Source organism: Chiloscyllium plagiosum, chromosome 28 (assembly GCF_004010195.1).
Source record: "Chiloscyllium plagiosum isolate BGI_BamShark_2017 chromosome 28, ASM401019v2, whole genome shotgun sequence".
In the NCBI taxonomy this organism is placed as follows: Eukaryota; Metazoa; Chordata; class Chondrichthyes; order Orectolobiformes; family Hemiscylliidae; genus Chiloscyllium; species Chiloscyllium plagiosum.
The window spans coordinates 15,366,816-15,392,956 of NC_057737.1; the positions used below are offsets into that span (position 1 = coordinate 15,366,816).

A 26,141-nucleotide genomic window follows, 5' to 3' on the forward strand; every position below is an offset into this window, starting at 1 on the left:
AGCAAAGAAATATAGTTTATAATAAATAGTGATAAATTGTCTTCTTTTTAAAAAAAAGAGTTTAAATATCACTTCCTCTTGTATTTTGCATTTTAGCTTTGGGTGATGAAGCCATTCCAAGATGACCTGAAGTAATCAGCTGTAGCTGTTCTGTTTTCTTTGGATCAGAAAGTGGCTGAACATAAGACAACGCAGAAGAAAAGGCGACTAATGCAAAACCTGCAGGCTTCTTTGGAGCTTCTGTGTAAATACCACAGTATTACTGGTATTGTTGACATTTAGGAATAGACATTGAGTAGCCAAATATTTATATTCACATTTTGTTCTGATGGCAAAAATCCTTACTATAAGTATGTAATTTCCTAATGCTATACTGTATTTTGCTAAATGGGTCTTAATGAGAGATAGTTTAGACCACAAAATGCTTTAGTTGTTGTATACTGCGCTTAACTATTCATATGTTAAGATATTACCAGCATTAAGATACTTGTCTGCAAATTGGGTCTCCTATTAATCCCTTTGTGTTCTGGTTCACTGCTAATACGAGAGTAAGTGCAACCAGATTTGTGATTCGTTAGTAGTGCCAGGTATTCATTTTGGTAGTGAGCATGATGACATGTAAAATAGGACCAGGGGAAGTAGCTGCAAATTAAATCTTGTGCAGACATTTGTAATTTTCTACTTTATTATGACATTTTCTGGGACTTCTTCCAAGCTTCTTCTTTGCTATTAATTTGGGTAGAAAATCCAATAGCTTTCACAGCTGCTACTGAAAGCCACTAATTGTTCAAATGGCTCATGTTAGCCTTCATAGTTTGCATTTTGAGAGGTCATGTGTGATGGTTTGCTTTCACCCACCAACAGTATTAAAGACAAATACTCCAACAGAATTTAATTGGATTTAAATAAAGTTGATTCAGTTCCTTTTCTGGATATATTGAAATGAGACACCAATGGCTTTGTGGAGAGAGAGTTTTGAGTCCAACATGGCTTTTCTTCAGAATTGAAAGGGGCTGCAAAATCATGTATTTTTATGCTGTTGACAAAAGGGAAGAAAGAATGAGTGGAGCAGATGATGAGAATGTCAGAGTAAAAGACAAGAGCTGGTAAAAGACAATTAAGAGATGTGACATGGACATAAATGATAAGTGTGGAAAAGATAAAGAGAATGTCTGCTGACACCATCAAAACAGTCAGTATGCATGTGCAAAACTTGCATGTGCAGTACCCCTGCCACTACTGCTAGTGACATCATTCCATCCTATTAGTTCATATTTATTATGCTTATTTGGATGCTGGCATGTTTTTAACTGAATATGCTTCACAAAGTGTGCATTTGCAATGTGAACCTTTTTGAAGGCGTCAGAAGACACAGCCAAGGAGAAAATGGGACTGTTCTGCTGAGAGCAAAGCTACAAAGACAAGACATGGACTTACCGGGGGCAATGACTGGTAGTATTGGCAGAGGTTCTAATCAGAATAGAGGATGGAGATTATCCTCTCAAGTTGTTGAACTCAATATTGAGTCTGAGGTTGTAAAGTGTCTTCGCAGAAACTGAGGTGCTGTTCTTCCAGCTTGCGTTGAGCTTTGTTGGAACACTGTAGCAGAACAATGATGGAAATGTTAGAATGAATCAAGGTAGTTTATTGAAATGGTAAGCAGCTGGAGGTCAGGCTTGTTCTTTCTGATTTCCTAACCCCATGGGAATGAAACTCACATTCAGTACAAAACCTAAAGTCCATCTTACTGGAAAGGCCATTCTTCTTAAATGAACGCAGACTGTAAGCATTAGCTGGCTATTTGACTATGGAGTTGTAAATTATCATTCAAATGCATGGACAGTCCAAAGGTTATGAAGCCATGTGTATTTATTACATTGGCCAGGTCATTATAAACATGAAAAGAAATTAAGGTTGACAACTGAGTAATTACATGGAATGAAGCCTATGGTTTACATTGGTCTGAAGAGTTCTTTGCCTGTCCATTTCCCCTCCCTATGAGGCCTCCTTCTCCCAAAACCATCCTTTTCTCCCAATGGGGGTCTGTTCACTTGATCCAGCTGCCTCCTTCACCACCACCATCTGCTGCCAGAACAACTGCTTGAGCTCCCCTGCACAGCACCCTTCTTCACTATCATCACCTGCTGCTTTGCCAAGCCTGATCACACCCAGTCTGCTGTTGTACTTTGCAGCAGGAGTGACTTGTTTCTGATCACAAATCAGATTTTTTTCTCCCCTTTCTGAGCATTGAGCGCCATGTTTGTTCCCATTAAGAGGGGAAAAAACCCTCCATAATGTGACATTTTCTGGTGTATATGATCTAACGGTATCTTATTTGAACCACTGTGAAATGTTGGCCTTTTAATGATTGTCAAATGAATTTTATTTGTGAGTATTCAGTTGCCATCCGTAGAAACCATTGCAAAATGCGCAATTTTATTTTCTTGGTGCCTTGTCAATGAATGGAGTCTATTTCATTTATTTATTCTGTACGTACAATAAGATTATTAATAATACTCAAGTTTGCACTGTGGAGGCTTCAGCTAGGTTTCCACATTAGAAATCTTGGATGCTCATGCATTGTATCATAGTAGTTTATTGTAATTCACTCCCTGTTGTATTTTCCGCAAATGTGCTGTAATGTAGGAGAACATCAATTTATTTGTAGTCCATTTTAGTTAGACAGGAAATTACATCTAGAATAATGGATATCTGTGAGTGAGTTAGAAGACTATAACACAATCAAGACATGCGATAAACATCTCTGAACAGTATCTGAATACTTAACTTTGGATTACTGTTTTGTAATTCAGTCCCTGGTGTCTGTACTTATGCATAAAATACATACTGAGGATGGAGTTCAAGCTTTAAATGTTTCATTATGCTGGGTCTCTGTAATCAGTTTCTTTCACATTCTGTAAGCTTGGATTCCATAATACCAGTGTGCTAGTCTTCCAGGAGGCTAGTTGATTTAACTATGTAAATGCTGCGCAGTGCATGGATGCTGGGGTGTGAATTAAAATAGATATATTTGTATTTTTGGACAATAACCTTTTATAGCTATGATATGGATTTTGTATGAAGGCAAAAAATCTAGTAAATTACAAGACAATATGAAGCACATTAACCAAGAAATTGGGCCTGTTTCTCAGGTACTGCATAGCTTTTTAAGTCCTTGAGGTAGAGAGCAAACATTTCTTCTGACTTGAAATGCAACATCACTTGTCATACTCTACAGTGACTGATCAATAAAAGTATAATACTATATTTTTGTGATTTATCTAATCTGAATCATAAACTGCATATATAATTGTGTGCAATATATAATGCTAATGAAGTGCATTCCTTTGAATTTCCAACATTTTATTCTTCGTAATTTTCAAATGCTCCACGTTTTCCTTTTTTTTTGCAGAAATGGATCTGGATGTTGATGCATTTGGAAACCATTCTCTTTATTCGAAAAATTTCATCATAAAACTACTAGAAAATCCATAGAGACACGCCTTCTATCTGCCCAAGATGGGGCACACAACTATTCTCCTTATGAAGGGTGTTCTGACAAAACTAAATCCAGCCAGTTTAGTCACGGGTTGGCAACAGTCAAGACTTGAGTAATCCCTGGAGAAAGTGGTGCTGATGTTTCATAGACTAAAATCTTGTCACCTACCAGCGCAGAATATTAAAGCCCAGATAGGTTATAAACTGAAAATAATTTGCAAAACTGCAGTCTATTGCATAGAAATGCAGGATAATTAAGCATGTTATAGGCAGTAAAGAGATGCTGTAGGATAATTTAGCAAGGAGATGACTGTTGTGAATTTTCCATTGTATGATTTCTTCAGAATCATTAGTGCTGGAATGACCACATAGAAGGTATGAAGAAAACATACATTTACAAACCATAAAAATATCAGTAAAAGTAGGTAATTTGGGTTTATTCCTATCTGCCATTCAAGAGATCTTGATTGACCTGGTTGTGGCCTTAACTGCACTTTCTTGCCTGTCCACCCATAACGGTTGACTTCCTGGTCAGTCAGTGTAACTGAGGTTGAATGTTTTTAATTGATTGATGGGATGTGAGCGGAAGTGGCTGAGCCAGCATCTAATCCCCTTCCTAACTGTCTTGGAGGAGGTGTTGGTGCATAGCCTTCCTGAACTGCTGAAGTTCTTGGGGTTGAGAGACTGCTGTTAGAAAGGCATTTCAGCTTTTTGACCCAGTAACAATGAAGGAATGGCGATATACTTACAAGTCAGGATGGTGTGTGATTTGGAGGGAAACTTGCAGGTGATGATGTTTTAGAACCATTTTCTGTCCTTGTCGTTCTTAGTGGTAGAAATTCCAGGTTAGGAAGATGCTGTTATAGAACCCTTGATAAGTTAACGCAGTGCTTCTTGTAAATAATAATACTTCTGCCACTTGAACTTTATAGTGTACAGGCAATGGGAAGATAGGAGACAAGTGACCTACTGCAGAATCCCTAGCCTCTGATCAGCTCTTGAAGTCAGTGTTTTACAGTGTGGAAACTGGCCCTCCACTCCATTGTTTCCATGTCAGCCGTCAGTCATCTGTCATCTGTCTATCCTAATCCCATTTTCCAGCAGTTGGCCGATAACCTTGTATGTTATGGCATTTTGGGTGCTCATCTGAGTACCGTTTAAATGTCTTGATGGCTACTGCTTCCACCACCCTTTTAGGCAGTGAGGTCCAGATACCCACCACCTTCTGGATGAGAAAAAGTTCCTCAAAGAGTCATAGAGATGTACAGCATGGATATAGACCCTTGGGTCTTACTTGTTTATGCCAACCAGATACCCTAACCTAATCTAGACTCATTTGCCAGCACTTGGCCCATAAATCCGTCTTATTCATATACCCATCCAGATGCCTTTTAAATGTTGTAATTGTACCAGCCACCATAATTTCCTAAGGCAGCTCATTCCATACACTCACCAACCTCTGCGTGAAAAAGTTGCCCCTTAGGTCTCTTTTAAATTTTTTCCCTTCTCACCCTAAACTTGTTGTGACGAAGCTGCTCTTTTAACAGGGATATGTAGCTCTGGGCTTTTCTTTCAGCGAGGTCATAAATGACACAGGCTCCGAAAAGTCTGGTGGTTGAAGGGTTTTAGGGCCAATTTAATAATAACTAACAGATATTGCCTCAGACAGAAGGCTTTCAAGTTTAAAAAAAACACATACAAGGGAAGTATCCAGTTCTCACAGCTCAGCTTTTTTATGTTTTTTTTTAAGCCGTAGTGTGAAGAAAGGTTGTTGGACTCAGAAGCAGGTCCATGCTGATCTATCTGTGACTTCTGTCCTGTAAAAACTTTGTTTGATTTTACCTTTTGTGTCAAGGGGTATTTAGGGGAATTGTTGCAAGTATCTGGAACAGCTTCATTAAGTTGGGATAGTCTGTTGGCTTTTTGGATAGGCTAGGTTATTCTTCACTCTGTTTTCTGTTCTTTGTGTTTCATTCAGTAATCTTGTAAATAAATTCTGTTTTGTTTAAAACTAAGTGGTTTGACCATCTCTCCTGGAATAGCCACTTTACACCTGCTTAAAATGACTAGCAAAGTTAGGGTCTGGACCACATTCTTGAAATGTTCTGAGGGATCTGACCTGATTCATAACACTATGCCCTCTAGTTCTAGACTCCACCATCCCAGGGAACAGACCTTGTCTATTTACCCTATCCATGACCCTCTATGATTTTATAAATCTCTATAAGGTCACCCCTCAGCCTCCGAGTCTTCAGGGAATATAGCTCCAGCTATAGCTCGAATCCTCCAACTCTGGCAACATCCTTATAAATCTTTTCTGAACCCTTTCAAGTTTCACAACATCCTTCTGATAGGAGGGAGAACAGAATTACACACACAATATTCCAAAAGTGACCTGACCAGTGTCCTGTATAGCCACAACTTTACCTCCCAACCCCTATATTCAATGCTCTGATCAGTAATCTCCTCTAAACCCCTTACTGCTTAAAACTGTGACCACTGGATATTGACTAGTCTTATCAAGGAGAGATTTGTCCCTATTTACCCTGTCAATTCCCCTTATTACTTTGTATACCTCTATCAGGTTTCTCTTCAGCCTTCTCTACTCTAATGAAAACAACCCCAGCCTATCTAGTCTGTCTTCTAGCTGAATTGATCCAACACAGGCAATATCCCTTTTGAAGCCACAGTATTTAAATGTTTCATTTCATTTTCTGGTCAATGGCAAACCCTAAGATCTTGAGAGGGGTATTGGCTCCATTTCTGAACTCATGGAGAAAAGGTCATTGAAGAAACAGCTGAAGGTGGTTTGATGAAGATGTGAATGATAATGACTAGATAATTTATTTCAGAGATGCTGATTGATGGATATATATTGATCAGGACACCATGAGAAACTTCCTAGTCTTCTTCATAATCATGTCATGAGATCTTTGTATCAACCTGAGAGGACAGACAGGTTCTTAATTTATTTGTTTCAAACAATTTCACCTTCAAAAGTGCAGCACTCCCTCAATTCTTGCATTGGAGCACAATCTAGATTACATTATTAAATCGGTATAGTAGGACTCAAACGAACATCTAGCTCCAGTCAAATGACACAAAACCTTCAAGAGTTGCTCTGAAATTGTATATAAATGTTAGCATATGTTTGAGTTTGAATAATCCAGCTTAAATTTGCCATCAGTCATTTCTTAAGCTGTTGTATTTTATTCAGAATTTTCTTACACAGTTGATATTGTGACATAAAATGGTAAATGATTCATCAATAATGATGGGAATTGGCAATAACTAAGTGCTTTGCAATTTATGTTTTATAGATTAATAGCAAAATAAACTAATTAATGTGTATTGCAGTCACATAACAATTATCAATGTACTTGGTGCATCCGTGTAATTCCTGTAATAACAAATGCACTTTTCAGGTGGAGCTGACTCATGGGCTGGATCTCAGGTATGATTCTGGACCTGTGCTTAATTAGATGATCTCTACAAAGTTGGCAGTAACTTGTAACTGATCTATGCTCTGAATGTTGAAGAACAGAAAAAAGTGAGTGCATTATTTGGCTCGTATTTGCTATACAGTGAACCCTGTATAGAAGGTATGCACATGTGAACAAGACTGACAAGGCTGTAATATGACCCTAGATTTTGATTTCCATGTTCTCATTTTCTATGTAAGTTTACATGTAAAGAAAGCTCAAGGAACTGAAGGCCTCTAATCTGTGGGAAAGTGCTCCAGCCCTTTGTTCCTTCAGGAAAGAAAACAAGAAATTTGGAAGTGGAAGAATAAGGGAGCAATAAAATAGTGTGATAGGGCTAATCCAAAACTGACATACCGATCAACAAAGTGAAAACTGAAAATTCTGTCCAAGCTGATGGATTTGGAAGACATGAATACATATCATTATTCAAGAATGGGTTCCTATTTGTAAATAAGTTCAATACTTATTTTTGACAGCACACACTCTAAATACCTATAATTTTCAATTCTCAAAACAAATATTTTGAATAACTCTTTCATTTTTTGGCATATTTTTAGGGATCACCTTGCCAAAAATTAGCGGGTCTGCCTCATCGCCATATTTAGTATATTCCTACAACTTAGAAAAGCAATCAGACCTTTTAGACACTACCAACACTTCTTTTTCATTTTCTTTTACATAAACTTGGCCAGAGTGAATAGTAACAGAAAATCTGAATCTTACATATAAGCTGAAGTATAGGATTTGCCAAAAAATCTTCTGTGGGATTTCTTCTTTTATTTAAGTTAGATTCTAGATAAGTTATGCTGACTTAGCAATTTTAAAAAGTTTGGCTTGTCTATAGTTTGATTTGTCAGACTAAGATCATTGGAAAAACTGCACAGTGAACCTCAAATGATTACTACTTCATAAGTGTCTCTTGCAGACTTCCTATTTGAATAAAATCTTAAAGGCACAATGGTGCCAGTGACGACAATACAACACCTATAATACAGCAAGAACACTTATTTATAAGGAGTCTTTCACATGGTAAAATGTCATAAGGTGCTTCACAGAACTGCAAAAAAAAACCTACAAATAATTTTGGAGCTTTTGATCGAGGCAGCTGAAAGCACGGCTGCCTATGTTTGAGTGGTAGGGTTGTGCAAGAAGCCAGAATCTGAAAGCATATAGATTTGGATGTGTTGTACGGCTGGAGGACTTTGGAAGGTGAAATCATGTTGTTCTTTCCTGTGAGTACATAATCAAACCGCTATTTTCAATGAGAATAGAAAGTGTTAGAAATATGCAACCTGTCCAGCAGCATCTGTAGAAAGAGAAACAAAGTTAATATTTTCAGATTGTGACCTTTAAATGTTGTAGTGAAGTTAAAGACAACCTTTCATCTAAACTCCCCAAACCATGTGTGTTTAATTTATTTTTATATTGCTTTGTGGTACTGACTTCAGATACATCACTCTTTCACAACTTATAGTAAATCCAGATATTTTCCCAGTAAACATCAGAAATTGGCCAGGACTCCTTTACACTTAAAAATAAAGCATTTATGTGATTAAATGGGTGACATACTGACGCAGTGGTTAGCCTCACATCACCAAGTACCCAGGTTCAGTTCCAGCCTTGAGTGACTGTGTGGAGTTTGTACATTCTCCCTGTGTGGGTTTCTACAGGGTGGTGTGGTTTCTTCCCACAGTCCAAAGATGTGCAAGTTAGGTGGATTGGCCATGCTAAACTTTCTTGTAGTGTGTAGGGATGTGCAGGTTAGGTCGATTAGCCATGGTAAATGCAGCATTACATGAATAGAGTGGCTCTGGATGGGATGTTCTTCAGAGGGTCAGTGCAGACACGATGGGCCAAATGGCCTGTTTTGATTCTGTGATTCTATGATTTAATTATTAAATTTATTATACACGGTTTAATTTGTAAATACATTGTTTTTTTTAGTTCCAGTTATCCAGTGTGCTGCTGTGAATGACTAGGTAATAGCATATATTAAGAAAAGGACAGTGGTCTGATTTATTCAAGCCCAGATCATACATGAAAAAATAATTGAGTGTATAGTGATCTGCCTATTGGCTCTAGCTGGCAGTATCAATAAGAATGGGGTCAGTACCCAGTTTTGCTTTTCAAATACTTCACTAATTCCTTTACATTCACCGTTCTGTCTGATGGCTCAGCACCAATATGTCAAACTTTTTGTTAACGGCTGAACGTACGAAGGATTTGCATTTTGAAGCCCTGCCCTAAACCCTGCACTGTAACTAGTGTGATTCGCTTGACCTCGACGTCCAGCTCCACACCCAGCTCATCACCAAGGCCACCAGTAAATGTGCGTGGTCAGTGCCTCTCCCATTCTCACTCCTTATCCAGGAAACTGCTGTGGAATGAACTAAGTAGTCATGACTAAGCACTGCAGAAATGATGGTATAGAGAAGGGAAGAATGAAATAACTTGCATAAAAGAATAAAGCAAAATACTGTGGATTCTAGAAATCTGAAATAAAAATACAAAATACTGGAAAAACTCGGTAGGTTTAGCAGTATCTGTGGAGATAATGTTTTGAGTCTGATATGACTTCAGAAGCATAAAAGAAGGCTGGTCTATAACCCAGTAATCAAATTGCTTGAAAATGAGTAATGAAAGCATCAGTTAGCCATATTTTTCATTTTTGATGCCTGAGTAGATCTTGCACTCTAATCCACATACGGCATTTAAAAGCAGTAATAGATAATGGTGTGTAATATCTCTCATATTTTGGATGTGAAGTTGTAGTTTTGCATCTGTATTAATGCACTAAGATGCACCCGGGTTCAATTCCCGCCTCAGGCGACTGACTGTGTGGAGTTTGCACGTTCTCCCCGTGTCTGCGTGGGTTTCCTCCGGGTGCTCCGGTTTCCTCCCACAGTCCAAAGATGTGCAGGTCAGGTGAATTGGCCATGCTAAATTGCCCGTAGTGTTAGGTAAGGGGTAAATGTAGGGGTATGGGTGGGTTACGCTTCGGCGGGTCGGTGTGGACTTGTTGGGCCGAAGGGCCTGTTTCCACACTGTAAGTAATCTAATCTAATCTAATTCAAAATGAATCCAGAAGAATTGCAATTCCACCTCACTTAATTTACTCCTTTGGAATTTTAAAACTTGGCACATGGCACTTACTTGGAACCTAAAATGAGGTAGGAATTATATTAACCTGAACCATAAGATAAGAATTCCATGCACAGCAATTACTGTGACCTGTATATTTGGTCACCTAGAAGGAGGAAAAGGCCTGTGAGGAAAGAAAGGAGGTCAGTGCAACAGGGCACCAACTGACTCAACTGCCACCAGAAAAGTCAGAGTCAATGGAGGATGAGGCAACGAAGGAGACGGGAGAGTGAACAGAGGTGATGAGCAATGTGAAGAGACAACAATGAAGGGCCCCCACTGGCCTACAGCAAAAAGGAAATAGGTAGCTGCACAAAGGACACATCAGCAGCTTCTCTGACAATGAAAATGTGCAGGGGAGGCAAAATACCAAGGGAGGAAGGGAGATAAGTACCCCTCTAGCCCCCAGAAACACTGGTCATCGTGAAGGATCCTGTGAAACCCACCTCCTGTTGTTAAGAATCAAGGCTACCCAGCACACCGTGGCTCCAGACAATCAGGAGCAGCAATACTCTGAAGCAGAGCACAGTTCTGTTTGATTTGAAACCCGACCTTCCTGGCTTTATCTTCACTCAGATGCCAATGGGATTGGATTAGTGTGGCCAGGAGAAACAAGACAGCTCTCTCAGCCCTGCAAGTTTGCCCACACTACAGGGATGCAGGAAATTGCCCAGTGACAAGGCCATGGGAAAACTGACCTTGGACAATTTGGTGATCTAAAAAAGGTCTTTAAAATGAGTTTAAGAATCACCAGTGTAAGTGCGTGGAGTGTAAAAGCCACCACATGATGGATTTCCATGTTGGTTTACATGGCCAACATCAAAGCAGACCTTCTGTTACTTCAGGAGTATGGGACAAAACATATTAGCAACTACGGGAAATGGTCGACCTTGTGGGGCCACAGTCTTTCAATTTGGTCGAGGGGTGTTGATTGCCATTCCTTTGTCCTGGGTATTTTGTTGCAAGGACACAACTTTACCATCTCCAGAGTTAAGGAGATGGTGGACAGGTGCCTCCTTGCGGCAGACATTATGTACAAAAACACTTCTCTGAGATGTATCAGTGTGAATGCCGCTGTGGTAAGGAGAGAGTGACTGGTTGTCCTTCATCAGCTCCCACAGTTGCTGGTGATGCCAAGGTCAGTCATTCTGGCTGGAGACTTCAACTGCGTTATTGATGCAGCTGGATGATCCAGACGGACACCATATCCAGATTCCAGGTGAAACGGTTAAAGTCGCCAAGCTGCATAACTTCTTCAGCACCCCAGCGCAGCATAAATACACCTGGTCAGTCAGATGGGTCTATCTGCTCAAGGATTGATTTCCTATTTGTGCCCTGCGGGGTTTTGATCAGATCCATGGATGTCAAGCTATTGTTCTTCTCTGACCACTGCCTCCTGCTGACCACCTGTTATCTACAGGATAACAAATGGGCTGGCAAGTGAATGTGGAAGCTGAATATAGAACTGTTCACCCCAGAACTCATTGAGAAACTCAAGAGGGATTACAAGGTTGGACAACTGTGAAACCCCTATTTGAGTCTCTAGTGGATTGGTGGGAAACAGTCAAGAGAAACATCAAGAGGCTCTTCATCCTCGAAGCTGTTCAGAAGGCAAGAGAGAGAGGGAGAGACAGGGAAAACTGTCCAAACTCCAGAACCTACTCCTGCTGCAGACAATGGAAGTTGATGTCAAGATCTCCAGAAGTGAAGAGCCAGCAAAGCCTCGCTCTTTGCCTCAGAGGTCTTCAAGATAATCTTCCCATCCAGGACCTGCTCCATGGTGTAGGATGAGACATACAGGCTTTTCTTCTTCCAGAGGGTGCACGGGGGAGCTCTGATCAGCAGCCTCAAGGGAGAGGATACAATTAGAAGATCCTTTATCTGGACATCCAAAAATCAAAAAGTTCCGAAATCCTAAAGTTTTTTTGTGAAGTTTTTTTCTTATTAACAAGGTTGTTTGGCGAATAAACAGTAAAACCAAGTCGACACCCACTCAATGTGTGTCACTCAGATGTGACGTGAGGGGCCGTGGCCAAGCACCGACAGGCCTGGGGTTTCTCTGTGAGCACCCCAACTTCGGCACCCACTAGATGAGTGTCACTCAGATGTGATGTGGGGGCTGTAGCCAAGCACGTTCTTACGTAGAAGTCAGCTCCGCCGGTAAAATTTTTTAAAATTTCACCATCAAACTGTCACTATTCTGAAAACCGAAAAATTCCAAATTCCGAAAAACAGCTGGACCTGAGCATTTCGGATAAAGGATCTTCTATCTGTAGCTCAGTAACATCATTTCAGTCTGACATCCTAGGATCAGCAAATTCTCTTACGCAAGACTGTATGACAGTCTGCTCAAGACATCAAGTGACAGGGTCAACCCTGAGGCCCACAAAGAGTGCAACATCTTGGTTGTTCCTGTCCTCTAAAGAAGTCTTAGACAACAGCACAATGGAGAAGTTGGACCAGCTGTTATCTCTGAACCAATCTCTTGAGTCCTTTGAAAAGAATAAAACTCCTAGAAGCAATGGCTTACTGGCCAAGTTGTATTCACTTCAATGCAACTTGATTGCCAGGACCTGCTGGAGGTATATCACAATATGCTCCTGGCAAGGAGCATGTGTAAATCCATGAGGAAAGTTACCATCACTCTCATCTGCAAGTGGAAGGGGGAGAGGGAGGAAATTTGAAATCGGCGACCAATTTCACTGTTGAATATAGATTACAAAATTCTGTTTGAAATCTTCACCAACCAGGTCAGGTCTGCTCTGGGGTCAGTCTTTCACCCTGACCAAATATGTTCCTGAAGAAGGGCTTATGCCCAAAACGTCGATTCTCCTGCTCCTTTGATGCTGCCTGACCTGCTGCACTTTTCCAGCAACACATTTTTCAGCAAATATATACTGTACCAGGCAGGAATATCTCTGAGAGTCTTATGTTCCTCAGGGATATGATTGCTTACATGTAATACAGGAGGTTGAACCCCTGCCTCATCTGCCTAGACCAGAAAAGCCTTTGGCAAATATTGCACACCTACATGTGGGATATGCTGTCTAAAATGCCCATTTTCTGTTGCCTTGTTCATGTGTTGCATAGAGGTTTTTTCTGAGTTCGTTAAGAAGGAGGTGAGCCTGAGAGAGCAGACTGTTCCTGGCAGTTGAGACCTGCAAATCATAGACTTTCATACGTGGATGACATTGCCTTTTTCTGCTCGGATCCATTGTCAATGCACAGACTTGTAAAGATCTGCAACCAGTTTGAACTGGCTTTGGGAGTCAAAATGAATCAAGGCAAGAATGAAGCCATGTTCTTTGGGAACTGGGCCGACCAATCCTTTAAGTGCTTTGAATATGCAGGGTGTGCACCAAAACTTGGAAGGAACATATCACTAATGTGAAGAAGAGATTGGGCGCACAGGAGTATCATTCCCTCTCCATTGTGGGTAAAAACCTGGTAATCAGGTTTGAAGTGTTCTCAGTGTTGTAAGTGGTGTGGGTCTACCCCATTCTCCAAACCTGCACCACTGCAGTCACCCAAGACATCTTCCACTTCATCTGTATATCAAAGGTGGATATGTCTGCGGGGACAGCTGGTACAAAGCTCTGGATAAGGGCCCTGGGGGGATGGGAGTTCACCCAATGCCGCACTCATTCTGATGGTCATACTGTGTGCGGCTACATCAAGCAACCACCAAGTGTCACTATGTAATGAGGTTCCCGTTCCCCTTGTCCCTGATGTTATGAAGGATTGGTCTGGCCTCATGGCCTCAAAATTCTCCCAAGTAACTGGACCCATCCCTATCACCTGACCCTTAGTCGAAATATTTGCAAAGAGAAACCTCTTTGACCATAAGTCCATCAGGAGTGGTCAACACATAATGTCATTGAAACCCTTCAGAAAAGGAAAAGGTTGACCCTGTCACTAGATTTCTTGAGCAGACTGTCAAAGCCATTTGGCAGAATGCCTCATTGCCAGAACTTTCCACCAAGAACCAAGACATCACTTGGCTGGTAGTGAAAAGGACACTGTCAGAACTTTCACTTGAGCCTGGACACTGTGCGTCACTGCATGCTGCCCACAAAGTAGCTGTCAAACATCTCCTTTTGGAATGTGCCTTTGGAAAGAAGATCCGGAGAGAGTTTTTTTTGCGAAGGGTCATCTCGAGTAGCTCCGTAACACAGGACACTGTGTTCTATGTGCAGTTCCCCAGGACACACAGTGAGACAAACATTGAATGCACCTGGAGGACCATCAACTTGGTGAATGGTGCTCTTTAATCTGCCTGAAATGTTTTAGTCTTCCAGTGTAAAGAGTTGACTTCAACCAAGTGTTGCACTCTGACACATTCCAAGATTACTTGCTGAGGGGTGCACGAAAGCTTGAGCCAGCTGCTGCCAAGGCGCAGGGGGGAAAGACCACTGTCTAAGATCTCTCTCTGCAAAAGTACAATGAGGTTCCATTCAGATGTCAAACTTTCTTGTTGCCTCAAATTGTATGTAAGTAGTATCCTGTATGAGTAGGAAGTGCCTTTGTTTGCAACCACCGGGAATGTCAATTTCAATGGTTTGTTTTCTATTTGTGTTATCTTAAAGACTGCACAGAACTGTTGTATTGCTGTGTGTTTGTGTCCATAAAGATTTTTTAATGAATAATATATATTTTTGCAATAATAAAATAAATCTATTTCTTCATGGATCTTCTGAATAACACAGGACAGTATGATCCTAATTTAACCTGCAAACTGTATTAAAGTAATTTTGGGTGTTTACAGAGTTTTTCTAAAAGCCTGAGCTGACTAAAAATGCACCTTTGGTTTGCACCCTAAATTGCTATACTGTGTAGTGATTTCAAGTTGAAAAATGGAAACTGATACTGAATGAGACTGTTGCAATTAGAGGCGATGCCACCTTCACTACAATAAGCAAAAGTTGCAGCTCAAGTTATGCCCCATCACTATTAGCTTCATGATAGCTACAAAGTAAATTTACCACAGTTATTTCAAATATTTAGATTTGTTTTAATAATGTGATTCTAACAGTTGCTCTCAAAGTCTATAAATCTGACCATTTTGACAATGTGTGAGTTGCAAATCATCGTCATTAATTTAAAAGACGTCAGTGTCCTTGATTTTGATGTCAAGATAACGATGAGACTAATGCCACTATTATTTATAATCAACTATTGTAGCAACTTTAGCTGCGGGACAATTAAACCTAAAAACCAACAAGTTATAGTCCAAGTTTAATTATTTCAATATTAATTTCATAATTATTGAAATTACTGACCTCACAATTGTTTGCATTATACAGTATAAAGTTGCTGTATTTACACAATAGTGTTAATTGCTGTTGACTAATCTCCTGTGTGCCAAAATTGAATTTAAAATATGGAGTTTCATTTGTTCAGCTCTTAATTGAAGAGATTTCAAAAACATAAATTTTAATATTTTTCCATTTCATTTGTACCTTTTTAATCTCTTTTTCTTTCTTTTCCTTGATTTGTTTCTGTTCTCTACATCAGATTTGACTCAGATGCATTGAAGCCAATTGGAGCACCTCAGATCTTTCTGTACCTGAGAGCTAAATTAAGTGGTATTGGGTATAAACATGGTCTGTACAACATGGAAAGATGATTTTGCCCTGAAGCGCCAACTCACTTACCCTAGTCTTTGTGCTGTCCAGTCCAGTATACAGACCACTTCAGAGAGTTGACAAGTACTAGCTGTGTCTCTAGTCATTTGAAGGTGCTCACTAGCTCGAGGGGATTCATTTTTTGCTTTCTGTTTCATTGTGGCCTTTATGTCCAGGTATTTAAACCTGAGTGCTAGAATACTATTCACTATTCATTCGCTACTAGAAAACAAAATAAATTCAAATAAATAATCTTTAAGAATTGTGCATTAAAATTCAGATCTCTCTGAACCTTTGCAGCACAACACATGAATAAGCAAGAAAAATAGGCACAATATTACATCTGAGGAGTTTAAATTCCATTGAGATAGTGAGAACATGGTCACACCATCAATCCTCAGAATACCTAGCTTCTCAAGATTGCCTCAAATCTTCAGAAATGCATTTCAATGTAGACTATCTGCAGAGCTGTCAGAAAGACTGCAGAAATGATATCTCAACAATCTTTTAGTGAATTTGAAACCTCGGGATCAAAACCCTGCTTAAAAGATGTAAAGTGCCCAAATATTCCTCTCATTGCATTTTACTTGGAAAAGATACATTCTCACCACTTAAAAAGATATCAAAGTATACTTTCTGCATCAGAGTGATGATATTGTTTGTGTGATACTTTATGGGAATGGAAATGGAAATGGAAATAAATTTGATTCTCATGTAGATAGAGTAGGAGAGTAGAAAAAAAATTCTTTGGGGATTACAGCTGACAGTTTGTTCATTCTTTATGGTGTTCACAATATTAAGATTTCATTCAGAGACTGTTGTTCCAGATTTGACTCTTCCATAGAGACGGGGACAGACTGGACTGGATTTGACTATTATAGTTGTTTATATTGTAAAGCCCACATCACGGTGGGCAGCACGTTGGCTCAGTTGTTAGCACTGCTGCATCACTGCATCAGGGACCTGGGTTTGATTCCAGCCGCAGGTGGCTGTCTGTGTGGAATTTCCACCTTCTCCCCGTGTCTGCGTGGATTTCCTCTGGGTGCTCCGGTTTCATCCCACAGCCCCAAAAAATGTACAGGTTAGGTGAATTGCTCATAGTGTTCAGGAATATGTAGGTAGGGGACATTAGTCAGGGGTAAATGTGGAATAGTAGGGGAATGGGTCTGGGTGTATTACTCTTCGGAGGGTCAGTGGGAACTTGTTGGGCTAGATGGCCTGTTTCTGCACTGTAGGGATTCTATGATTTCTATGATCACCACCATCATTGTTTATTTGTCCATGGTGGGTCAATCACTCCAGAACTATAGAAAGAGTGCCCTCGTTTGGGAGAAATAGTCAAAATGAGCACCTATCAGCCCTTTCAGGTGGACTTAAAGAACCTATGATGCATTTTTGACGAAGAGTTTGTGGTAAGGGCATGCTCACTCATTACACTGTATGAGGTGCTGCTCATGATGAAGATTCCTGTCACCATTTGTAGGAAACTACAATTGTTTTCATTGGTAGAGAAAAACCACTTCCTTGTCCAACAAGAAGAGTCTCTTGTAGTCAACAAGATTTATTTTAATGGACGTTAACAATGAATTACAGGCTACAATGATACATTATATATATTTACAGATATTTTAAAGAGGACCAGATGTTAGGAAAGCTTTTTGCAGAACACCTTTGTTCTGCCTGCACTTCAACACACCACTCTGTTCCCAAGTCAATATCTCTGCAGTGAAGCTCAGTGTAAGCTGGAAGAACAACACTTCATCTTCTGCTTGGGGACCCTGCAGTCTTCTCGATTTATAAGTTCAATATCCTTAGGGTTTGAATTCTCCTATGTCATAGCCCCCATCCCAGCACACCAGGTCTAGTTATAGCACAGTGTGCTGTTACTCATTGCTAGCCACTAACTATCTCCATTAACAGCTATTCACCCTCCGAGCCAGATCATTATCCACTCCCTTGTTTGTCCAACTTGTTCCTCTCTCTCTTTGGGCTCCACTTATCATTTACTCCTTACCCCATCTCCCCACCCTATCTTCTACATGAAAACTAGCTACCATCAGGTCTGAGGAAAGGTCATCAGACCCAAAACATTCACTGTGATTTCTCTTCATAAATGCTGAGCTTTTCCACCAATTTCTGTTTTGTTAGGTCTCCCTCCTTTGAAATCCTTAGCTGTTGAGCTTGCAAGTCCATATGGAACGATCATGTTGTTTGATGCTTATGATGTTTCTCAGTATTAACCCTTTCAGACCTGAATAGAACAGCTGGTGAGTTATCCCTGATGTCCTGTTCAATTTTTTAACATTTAACCAACATCATATAAAGAGATTCTCCAGTCATTATCATATTTCCATTTATGGCAACTTGCTAGGTACATATTGGCTACCCTGTTACCACAGTGACTACAATTTAAAAAGTATTTAATTGACTGTAAAGTGCTTTTAAGACCATAAGACATAGGAGCGGAAGTAAGGCCATTCGGCCCATCGAGTCCACTCCGCCATTCAATCATGGCTGATGGACATTTCAACTCCACTTACTCGCATTCTCCCCAGGATTTTGGGGCATCCTGAGGCTATAAAAGACACAACACAGATGTGAGCTTTCGTTTTTTTAAAAATATAACCAGATTTTGTTTTTCATAAAGACATGAAATAACCCACAACTTTGCAGATAAGTCATATTGTCTAATTTTAACCTTCACCTTGTGGGTAATTGTTAAAATTATTTCACCCAGCTATGATTTGTCCTGAAACAATTGTGCTTTTACAATGTTTATAAATATTTGTACGAAAAGTAATTGAGGTAAATAACAGGCTGCAGTTAAAGGGAAACTGGATAAATGTGGGTGGTGGAAGAGCATAGAAGGAAATGTTGGTAGAGTTAAATGAAGTTGGTGGAAATAGGCTAGTGTGGAGTTTAAGCAATGGAACAGATCAGTAGGACTGAATGGTCTGTTTCTGTGCTATTAATTCTGTGTAGAAGACACAGTCACTGCTCTCTAGCTGTGTAATCTTGCTTGTTTCTCCCAGTGTAAATGTTAATTTTATTTATTTCATGGCTGTGCGTAGTTAATGTTATTGTGTTATGATGAAAGCTAATGCTGCCTGTTTTAGGAACTAATTGGTGAGAATTTTTCTGGGCAGTACATTGGCAGTTCAAATATACTATACTGTACAGTCGTCATACTACCTATTCCTGCCTACTCTGAAACTCAGAAGTCTGCTGTTTGTGTACAGGCCAACACGTGTCAAAAATGAATTGAGTTTTAGATTGTAACACAAAACACTAATGTTTCTGAATGCAATACAGTTGGCGGATTAAATGTAACGATTTCATAAATCTTTGATATTAAAAATGGTTTATAAATTCTGTGAAAACAATGTCTGGCATCATTATTGCCTTGAACATACTTTTATAGTGTGCATGGTGCAATGAAGGGCTAGCCATTAAGATGACAAACCTCCACAGCCCAAGATTATGATGTCAATTATTCTTCCTTGCTGCTGTCGCTGATGTTGTCTAACTTGGTCCAGACTGAGAATTAGAACTTGGAATCCTCCTGATCTGCCTTAGATGGTGGATAGCTGGGACTTTCTTCCCTGGAGTGTGGGAGATTGAGTGGTGACCATATAGAGTTTTATAAAATCATGAGGGGCTTAGATAAGGTGAATGGCCAAGATTATTTTCCCCAGGGTGGGTGAGTTCAAAACTAGGGGGCATGTTTTTAAGGTGAGGGGAGAAAGATTTAAAAGAGACCCGAAGACAACCTTTCTCACAGAGTGTGGTTCGTATGTGGAATGAACTGCTAGAGAAAGTGGTAGGTGCAGGTACAGTTACAACATTTAAAAATCATTTAGACTGGTACATGAACAGGAAAGGTTTAGAGGGATATAGGCAAAGCTCAGACAAGTAAGACCAGTTTAGTTTGGGAAATCTGGTGGGCATGACTCTATGACGATGCCTTTATTCCCAAACCTTTAGTACAGCCACATATTCTTTGTATTTTTTTGAAAAAAAGATAATAATATACTTCAAACTTTGATTGGATTTATTCATTCCCCATATACCTAGGTAACATGACAAGTTTTGATTTTGTTTGCAATATAGGAAATCATATCATACAAAGTACGTGAGGGTAATAGAACAGAGTGAGAAATACAATGTTATGACTGCAGAGGAGGTGCAGAAAGAGTGAGATCAACATTAAATTTAAAACAGCATGAAAATTCTCAAAAGGTTTATTTCTGTAAATTACAGCAGTACTCTTGACATTGCTTGATTGCATTTTGAGACTCAATGTGCCATTTGAAATCTTAGTCGGAAGTAATTATAAGGAACAATGCTTTGGTATGTTCAAAGATGGGCTGATAAACAAGTAAATTTAGCAACAATCTGGCCTTGGGCATTTATTTTTATTGAGAACAGATGCCTGATATAGTGTGACTTATATGTATTAAATGCAATTCAACCCATTCTTTATTGTATGAGTAACTCTTTGAGTACTAGTTTCTCTCTCCATTTCTAAGAAACATGAATTTTGGGTAATTCAATAGTTTTAAAAGTAAGTACCTGTGAATTTTTAATATAAAACAAATTAGAAATTGAATTATTGCAACACTAGCCTCGCCCAGAGTTTGTAATTGTTGTTCTTTGAATATAGTTGGGAAGAGGCAAAAAGAAAATAACTTTATACAGTGCCTTCTATCACAAAGTGATTCACAGCCAGTATTTGCCAGGCAGACGCTCCAGTGCCAGCTCCAAAACGGTTTACCTAATTACTGGCCTAAGACTGTCCAAAGCAGAGGAGAAGCATCCAGGAAGGCATCAAGCACCTCGAAAAAGGAAAAAGTGGAAGCCAATTGGAAACGCATCAGGCACATGCTGCCACACCATCTCACCGCCCACCGCTTCTGCCCCAAGTGTAACAGAGCCTGCGGAAGCTGGATTGATCTGTACAGCCACCTATGGACTCACCCTGGGAGTGGAAGAGAATCATCCTTGTCAGCGACAGACTGTCGATGATGATGATGATGATGATTCGCCCAGCAAGCTCCCATAAACATCTGTCTTGGTTATGTTGATTTGAGGGAGAAATGTTAACAATGATCTCAGGAAAACTGCTCTGCTCTTTCTTCTATTAATGCCATGGGATCTTCCACATCCACCTAACAGGAAGCGTGGGATTACATTTTTAACATCTTATCCTAAAGCGAGCATTCTGAGAGTCCTACAAGAAGACCAACAACAAACCAAAGCTCAACTCTAAATGATTATCATCCTATAAGTGACATATCAAACAGAATACAGCAATGGCAAGTTTCAGGCAGGTATCATTTAGAGAATATGACATAGAGTCATAGAGATGTACAGTATGGAAACAAACCCTTCGGTCCAACCCGTCCATGCCAACCAGATATCCCAACCCAATCTAGTCCCACCTGCCAGCACCCAGCCCATATCCCTCCAAACCCTTCCTATTCATATACACATCCAAATGCCTCTTAAATGTTACAATTGTACCAGCCTCCACCACATCCTCTGGCAGCTCATTCCATACACGTACTATCCTCTGCGTGAAAAAGTTGCCCCTTAGGTCTCTTTTATATCTTTCCCCTCTCACCCTACACCTATGCCCTCTAGTTCTGGACTCCCCGACCCCAGGGAAAAGACTTTGTCTATTTATTCTGTTCATGCCGCTCATAATTTTGTAAACCTCTGTAAGATCATGGAAAACAGCCCCAGCCTATCAGCCTCTCCCTGTAGCTCAGATCCTCCAAACTTGGCAACATCCTTGTAACTGTTTTCTGAACCCTTTCAAGTTTCACAACATCTTTCCAATAGAAAGGAGACCAGAATTGTACACAATATTCCAACAGTGGCCTAACCCATATCCTGTACAGCCGCACTATGACCTCCCAACTCCTGTACTTAATAGTCTGACCAATAAAGGAAAGCATACCAAACCGCTGCCTTCACTATCCTATCTCCCTGCAACTCCACTTCCAAAGAGCTATGAACCTGCATTTAGACATATTTTGGGAAGTCATCCAACTCCTCCCCATCAGGAATTGTACATGAGGATTGGTTTTCTTCTTGTTTTTGAAACTGCAATGATTTAATATCTTGCTTATAAAATACTACTTGGAACATATGACTTCAGCCCTAACCTTTAATAAAGAATGGCTTTGTAAGTGGTTATTACATTCAATGATTCAAACAATGGCCGAAATAATTTGGGTGTGCGATAGTCAAAATTGTTTAACTATGGAATTATAGTACAGAATGAGGCCATTTGGCCTGACAGATTGCATTTGCTCAAAGATCAGCCTGACCATGGCAACACGACGCCTGGAGGAAGAGTGCCTCATCTTCTGCCTAGGAACCCTCCAACAACAAGGGATTAATGCAGGTTTCTCCAGCTTCCTCATTTCCCCTCCCCCCACCTTATCTTAGTCCCAACCTTCGGACTCAGCACTGCCTTCTTTATCTGCAATCTTCTTCCTGACCTCTCCGCCCTCACCCCCTCTCCGGCCTATCACCCTCACCTTAACCTCCTTCCACCTATCGCATTCCCAACGTCCCTACCCCAAGTCCCTCCTCACTACCTTTTATCTTAGCCTGCTTGGCACTCCTTCCTCATTCCTGAAGAAGGGCTTATGCCCGAAACGTCGATTCTCCTGCTCCTTGGATGCCGCCTGATCTGCTGCGCTTTTCCAGCAACACATTTTTCAGCTCTGATCTCCAGCATCTGCAGTCCTCACTTTCTCCTGAGTATATGTGTTTTCTGGAAAGGAAAATTGTGTTTAATTGATTTGTTAGACTTTTAAGAAAGTAACAAGCAAGGTGGATAAAGAGGAACCTGCAATAGTGGTTTAGTTTGGATTTCAAAAAGGCACTGATAAGCAGTCTCTATTAATATTTGTAACTGCAGGCAATTTGCACATGCACAATTCCAGATGTACTACATTATTTCAGCGACAGCATACACATGCTCCCCTGTTCACATCCACATCTCCCATCTCTCTGTTCACAGCAGCATACTGCTTCAATCTGAACTCATTTAACTGCGCATGCGCGCAGTATCAGTGGAAATTGTCTCTTTGATAAGGTGCTTTCTTAAAACTCTCACAAATCAATTAAACACAATTTTCCTTTCCAGAAAACACATACACTCAGGAGAAAGTGAGGACTGCAGATGCTGGACATATCATGTAGAAGTAATGTATTAGCGTGGATACTTTATTGGTGAGCTACAGGAGGCAATGTAGGGATAATTGCACATTTTGTAGGTTGACTAACTAATTAATTAAATGCAACAAGGATTAGTGCTGAAGCCTCAACTATTTATAGTTTCCAGCACTGACTTGGATGTAGCGACTAAATGTACAGTTGCTAATTTTGCCAATGCCATCAAATTAGGTAGTAAACTAAGTTGTAAGAGCATTTAAAGAGTTTTTGAAGGGATGTAGATAAGAGATTTTAGCAAAAATTTGGTAGATGGTGTATATTATGGACCAGGCCAGACCCTTCAAAACATTTCAAGAAAAGCCCAGACCCTAATTTTGCTATTTGTTTTAAGCAGGTAAAAAGCAGATATTCCAGAGTAATGCAGCTGGTCAAACCACTTAGTTTTAAACAAAACAATTTATTTACAAGATTACCAAATGAAACACAAACAAAAGAGAACGAAATATAGAATAACTTAACCTATCCAAAAACCCAGCAGATTATTCCAATGTAAGATGCTGTTCCAAATACTTGGAACAATCACCATAAACACCCCTTTGCAAAAAAGAAAAAGTCAAACACAGGGTCTTACAGGAGAGAGGGAGGATTAGCATGGACCTGCTTCTTTGGGTCCAGCAGCTTCATAGCAATTGACGACTTTCAATGAACAGCCAGACTACTCAAACCAAACCAAACCAAACTAGAGAAAAACTAAGCTCGGAGAACTAGCCACTCCCCTTTCATTGTACAAGTGGTTTATTTTAAAACTTGAAAGCCTTCTGCCTGAGGCAGTATCTGTTAGCTACCATCAAACTGGCCCTAAAACCCTTCAAACCTAGACCTTTCAGAATCACTGCTTTTACGACCTATCTGGAAAAAAAAGCCAAGGACAGCATAACCTTGTTAAAGGAGCAGCATCGTTGCACCTTCCCCCTTAAAAATAAATGAACCTTCAATATTTTAAAGCCCCTTAAATCTTAAATTGTTAGTACACTACAACACACGTATACATTACATTGACTATGATTATGCAAACATGCATTACTGCATTTCGTTTCAGTCTGTTTTACTCCTGCCACTAAATGCCTCTGTTTCTCATTCAAGTCTCGACAATGCGTCGACAATCACATTTTCTCATCCTGATCATGCTGTAACAACAAGCTCCATCTAAAACAGTCTGGCATTGTTGTCCTTAAATTTCTCCACAAAGATCAATGGGTTATGATCAGTGTACATAGGAACCTCGAATTTCCGAATATTAATTATCTGAATTTTGGATTATCCAAAGGGGATCTCAAGGTCCAGACACCGTCACTAAATGACTGACCTCCTGCCCCCTCTCCCCCCACACTTTCCCTGGAGTTCTACACAGTAGTGTACCCTAAACCCCCCTTGCAGATAATCTCTTCATCATTGTCCTTTACAGGGCAGAGGTGGAACCTGTCAAAAAGTTGTGTGTGTGTGTGTGCACGTTTGTGTGCTGTTTGGAGACTTACCCCACAAAGGCAGCAGCGGTCTTACTGTTGGTGTCCAGTCTGACTGCCTCGCGGGACGGGGGCGCGGACAGGGGTCGGACGGTGGGCGGGGGTGAACAGGGGTGTGGGATGGGTGGGGTGGGGGCGTACAGGGTTGGGGTCCAGATTGTGGGGCGGACAGGGACTGGGTCTCATGCACAGTGTGCTTTTGCCTACTCTCCTGAATGGGAAGCAGACTTCACAGACAACTCCGATCCCCAGAGGAAATCAATTAACCGAATAATCAATTACCTGAACGAAATAGTGCCCGACCATCTCGACGTTCCTTTGTTTGTGATTGTCTCAGATACATTATTGGTAACATAAACATTGAAATATTGTAACGCCAACACTAAGCTCAAAGTCTCCTTCTCAACTGTCGAATATTTCTGCTGATGAATGTTCAATATCCTGGAGGAATATCCCATAGGTCTTCCTATCTTGTCATTTTCTTGTAAGGGCATAGGACCAACACCCACAACACTTCCATTGATAGCCACCTTGAATGACTTTGTGTAATTAGGTGTGGCTAATACTGGGGCAGTGATTAACACAGCTTTCAGGCAGTCAAATGCTTTCTGACAGTCCACTGTCCACAGAAGTTTCTTGCCTTTAGCAATTCAGTGAGTGCAGCAGTCACACTGCTAACAATTGGTATGAATTTTCAATAAAATCTGTTCAATCCCAGGAATCATAGTACTGCTGTTTTTGTCAATGGTATGGGAAACTCCCTAATTACCTTTATTTTTGCCTCCCATAGGGCCATTTGTCTGTGTCCAATAACATTGCCCAGGAAGGTGACTTGGGCTTTGGTAAATTCACTTTGAGCCAGGTTTATCAACAAGCCTGCCTTCTGAAATCAATCAAACAAGTCTGATAAATGTTGTAAATGTACCTTCCAGATGTGCTTAAAAATCACCAGTTCATCTACATATACGACACAATTGGATAATCGGCAATGACCTTATTGGTTAGTCTCTGAACTGGAGTTGGCATGTTTTTCATACCAAATGACATGACTTTAAACTGATAGACTCCATTGGTGTTACGAAAGCCAAAATTGCCTTTGCTCTTTCTGACAAAGGTACCTGTCAGTATCCTCTGAGCAAGTCCAACTTAGAAATATAAGTTGCTTGTCCCATCTTTTTAACACAGTTTTCCAAACGCGAATTTGGATATGCATCAGTCTTTGTAAGTGCATTGACTTCGCGATGGTCCACACATAACCGTTGGGTACCATCTGGTTTTGGCACCATTACCATGGGTGAGCTCTAATCACTGTAACTCATTTCAGTTATGTCAGCTTGGAGCTTGTGTTCAATCTCTTTTTGAACCTAAGTCAACTTTAGAGGGTTATGTCCACAAGGATATTACTTAATTGGAACAGCATCTCCTATATCTATGTCATGCAAAATTAGACTAGTACTTCCCAGCTTATTTCTATATATCTCCCCATTCAATAGTAATAACTCAGTTTTGCTCTGGGAGGTAACTCAATAATTTATCCCAATTTTTGACAGCTTCCTCATTGTCCAATTTAATTTGAGGAACACCAAATTCAGAATTCTCTGAACTTGGTTCTTCACTTTCTGTTGTAACCAATAACACCGTCTCATTTGGCTTTCCTTTCCTGTCAAAATACTTTTTGA

The 26,141-nt window shown here is 40.2% G+C and overlaps 1 protein-coding gene across 5 annotated transcripts in view; it reads left to right on the top strand.

The window, feature by feature from the left end:
- Window positions 1-26,141, top strand: part of nek8 (NIMA-related kinase 8) — a 119,776-nt gene that overhangs the window by 71,496 nt on the left and 22,139 nt on the right. For 3 of the 5 annotated variants that reach the window (XR_006315785.1, XR_006315786.1, XR_006315788.1), the window contains one exon: window positions 97-244. Coding sequence is in view for 1 of the 5 variants with exons in the window: in XM_043718394.1 (XP_043574329.1) it covers window positions 97-125 (29 nt within the window). In the remaining 4 variants the exon portion in view is untranslated. Of the gene's footprint in view, window positions 1-96; window positions 3,266-3,412; window positions 4,870-26,141 lie in introns of those variants that run through there. The other 2 variants (XR_006315787.1, XM_043718394.1) reach the window with 2 other exon arrangements.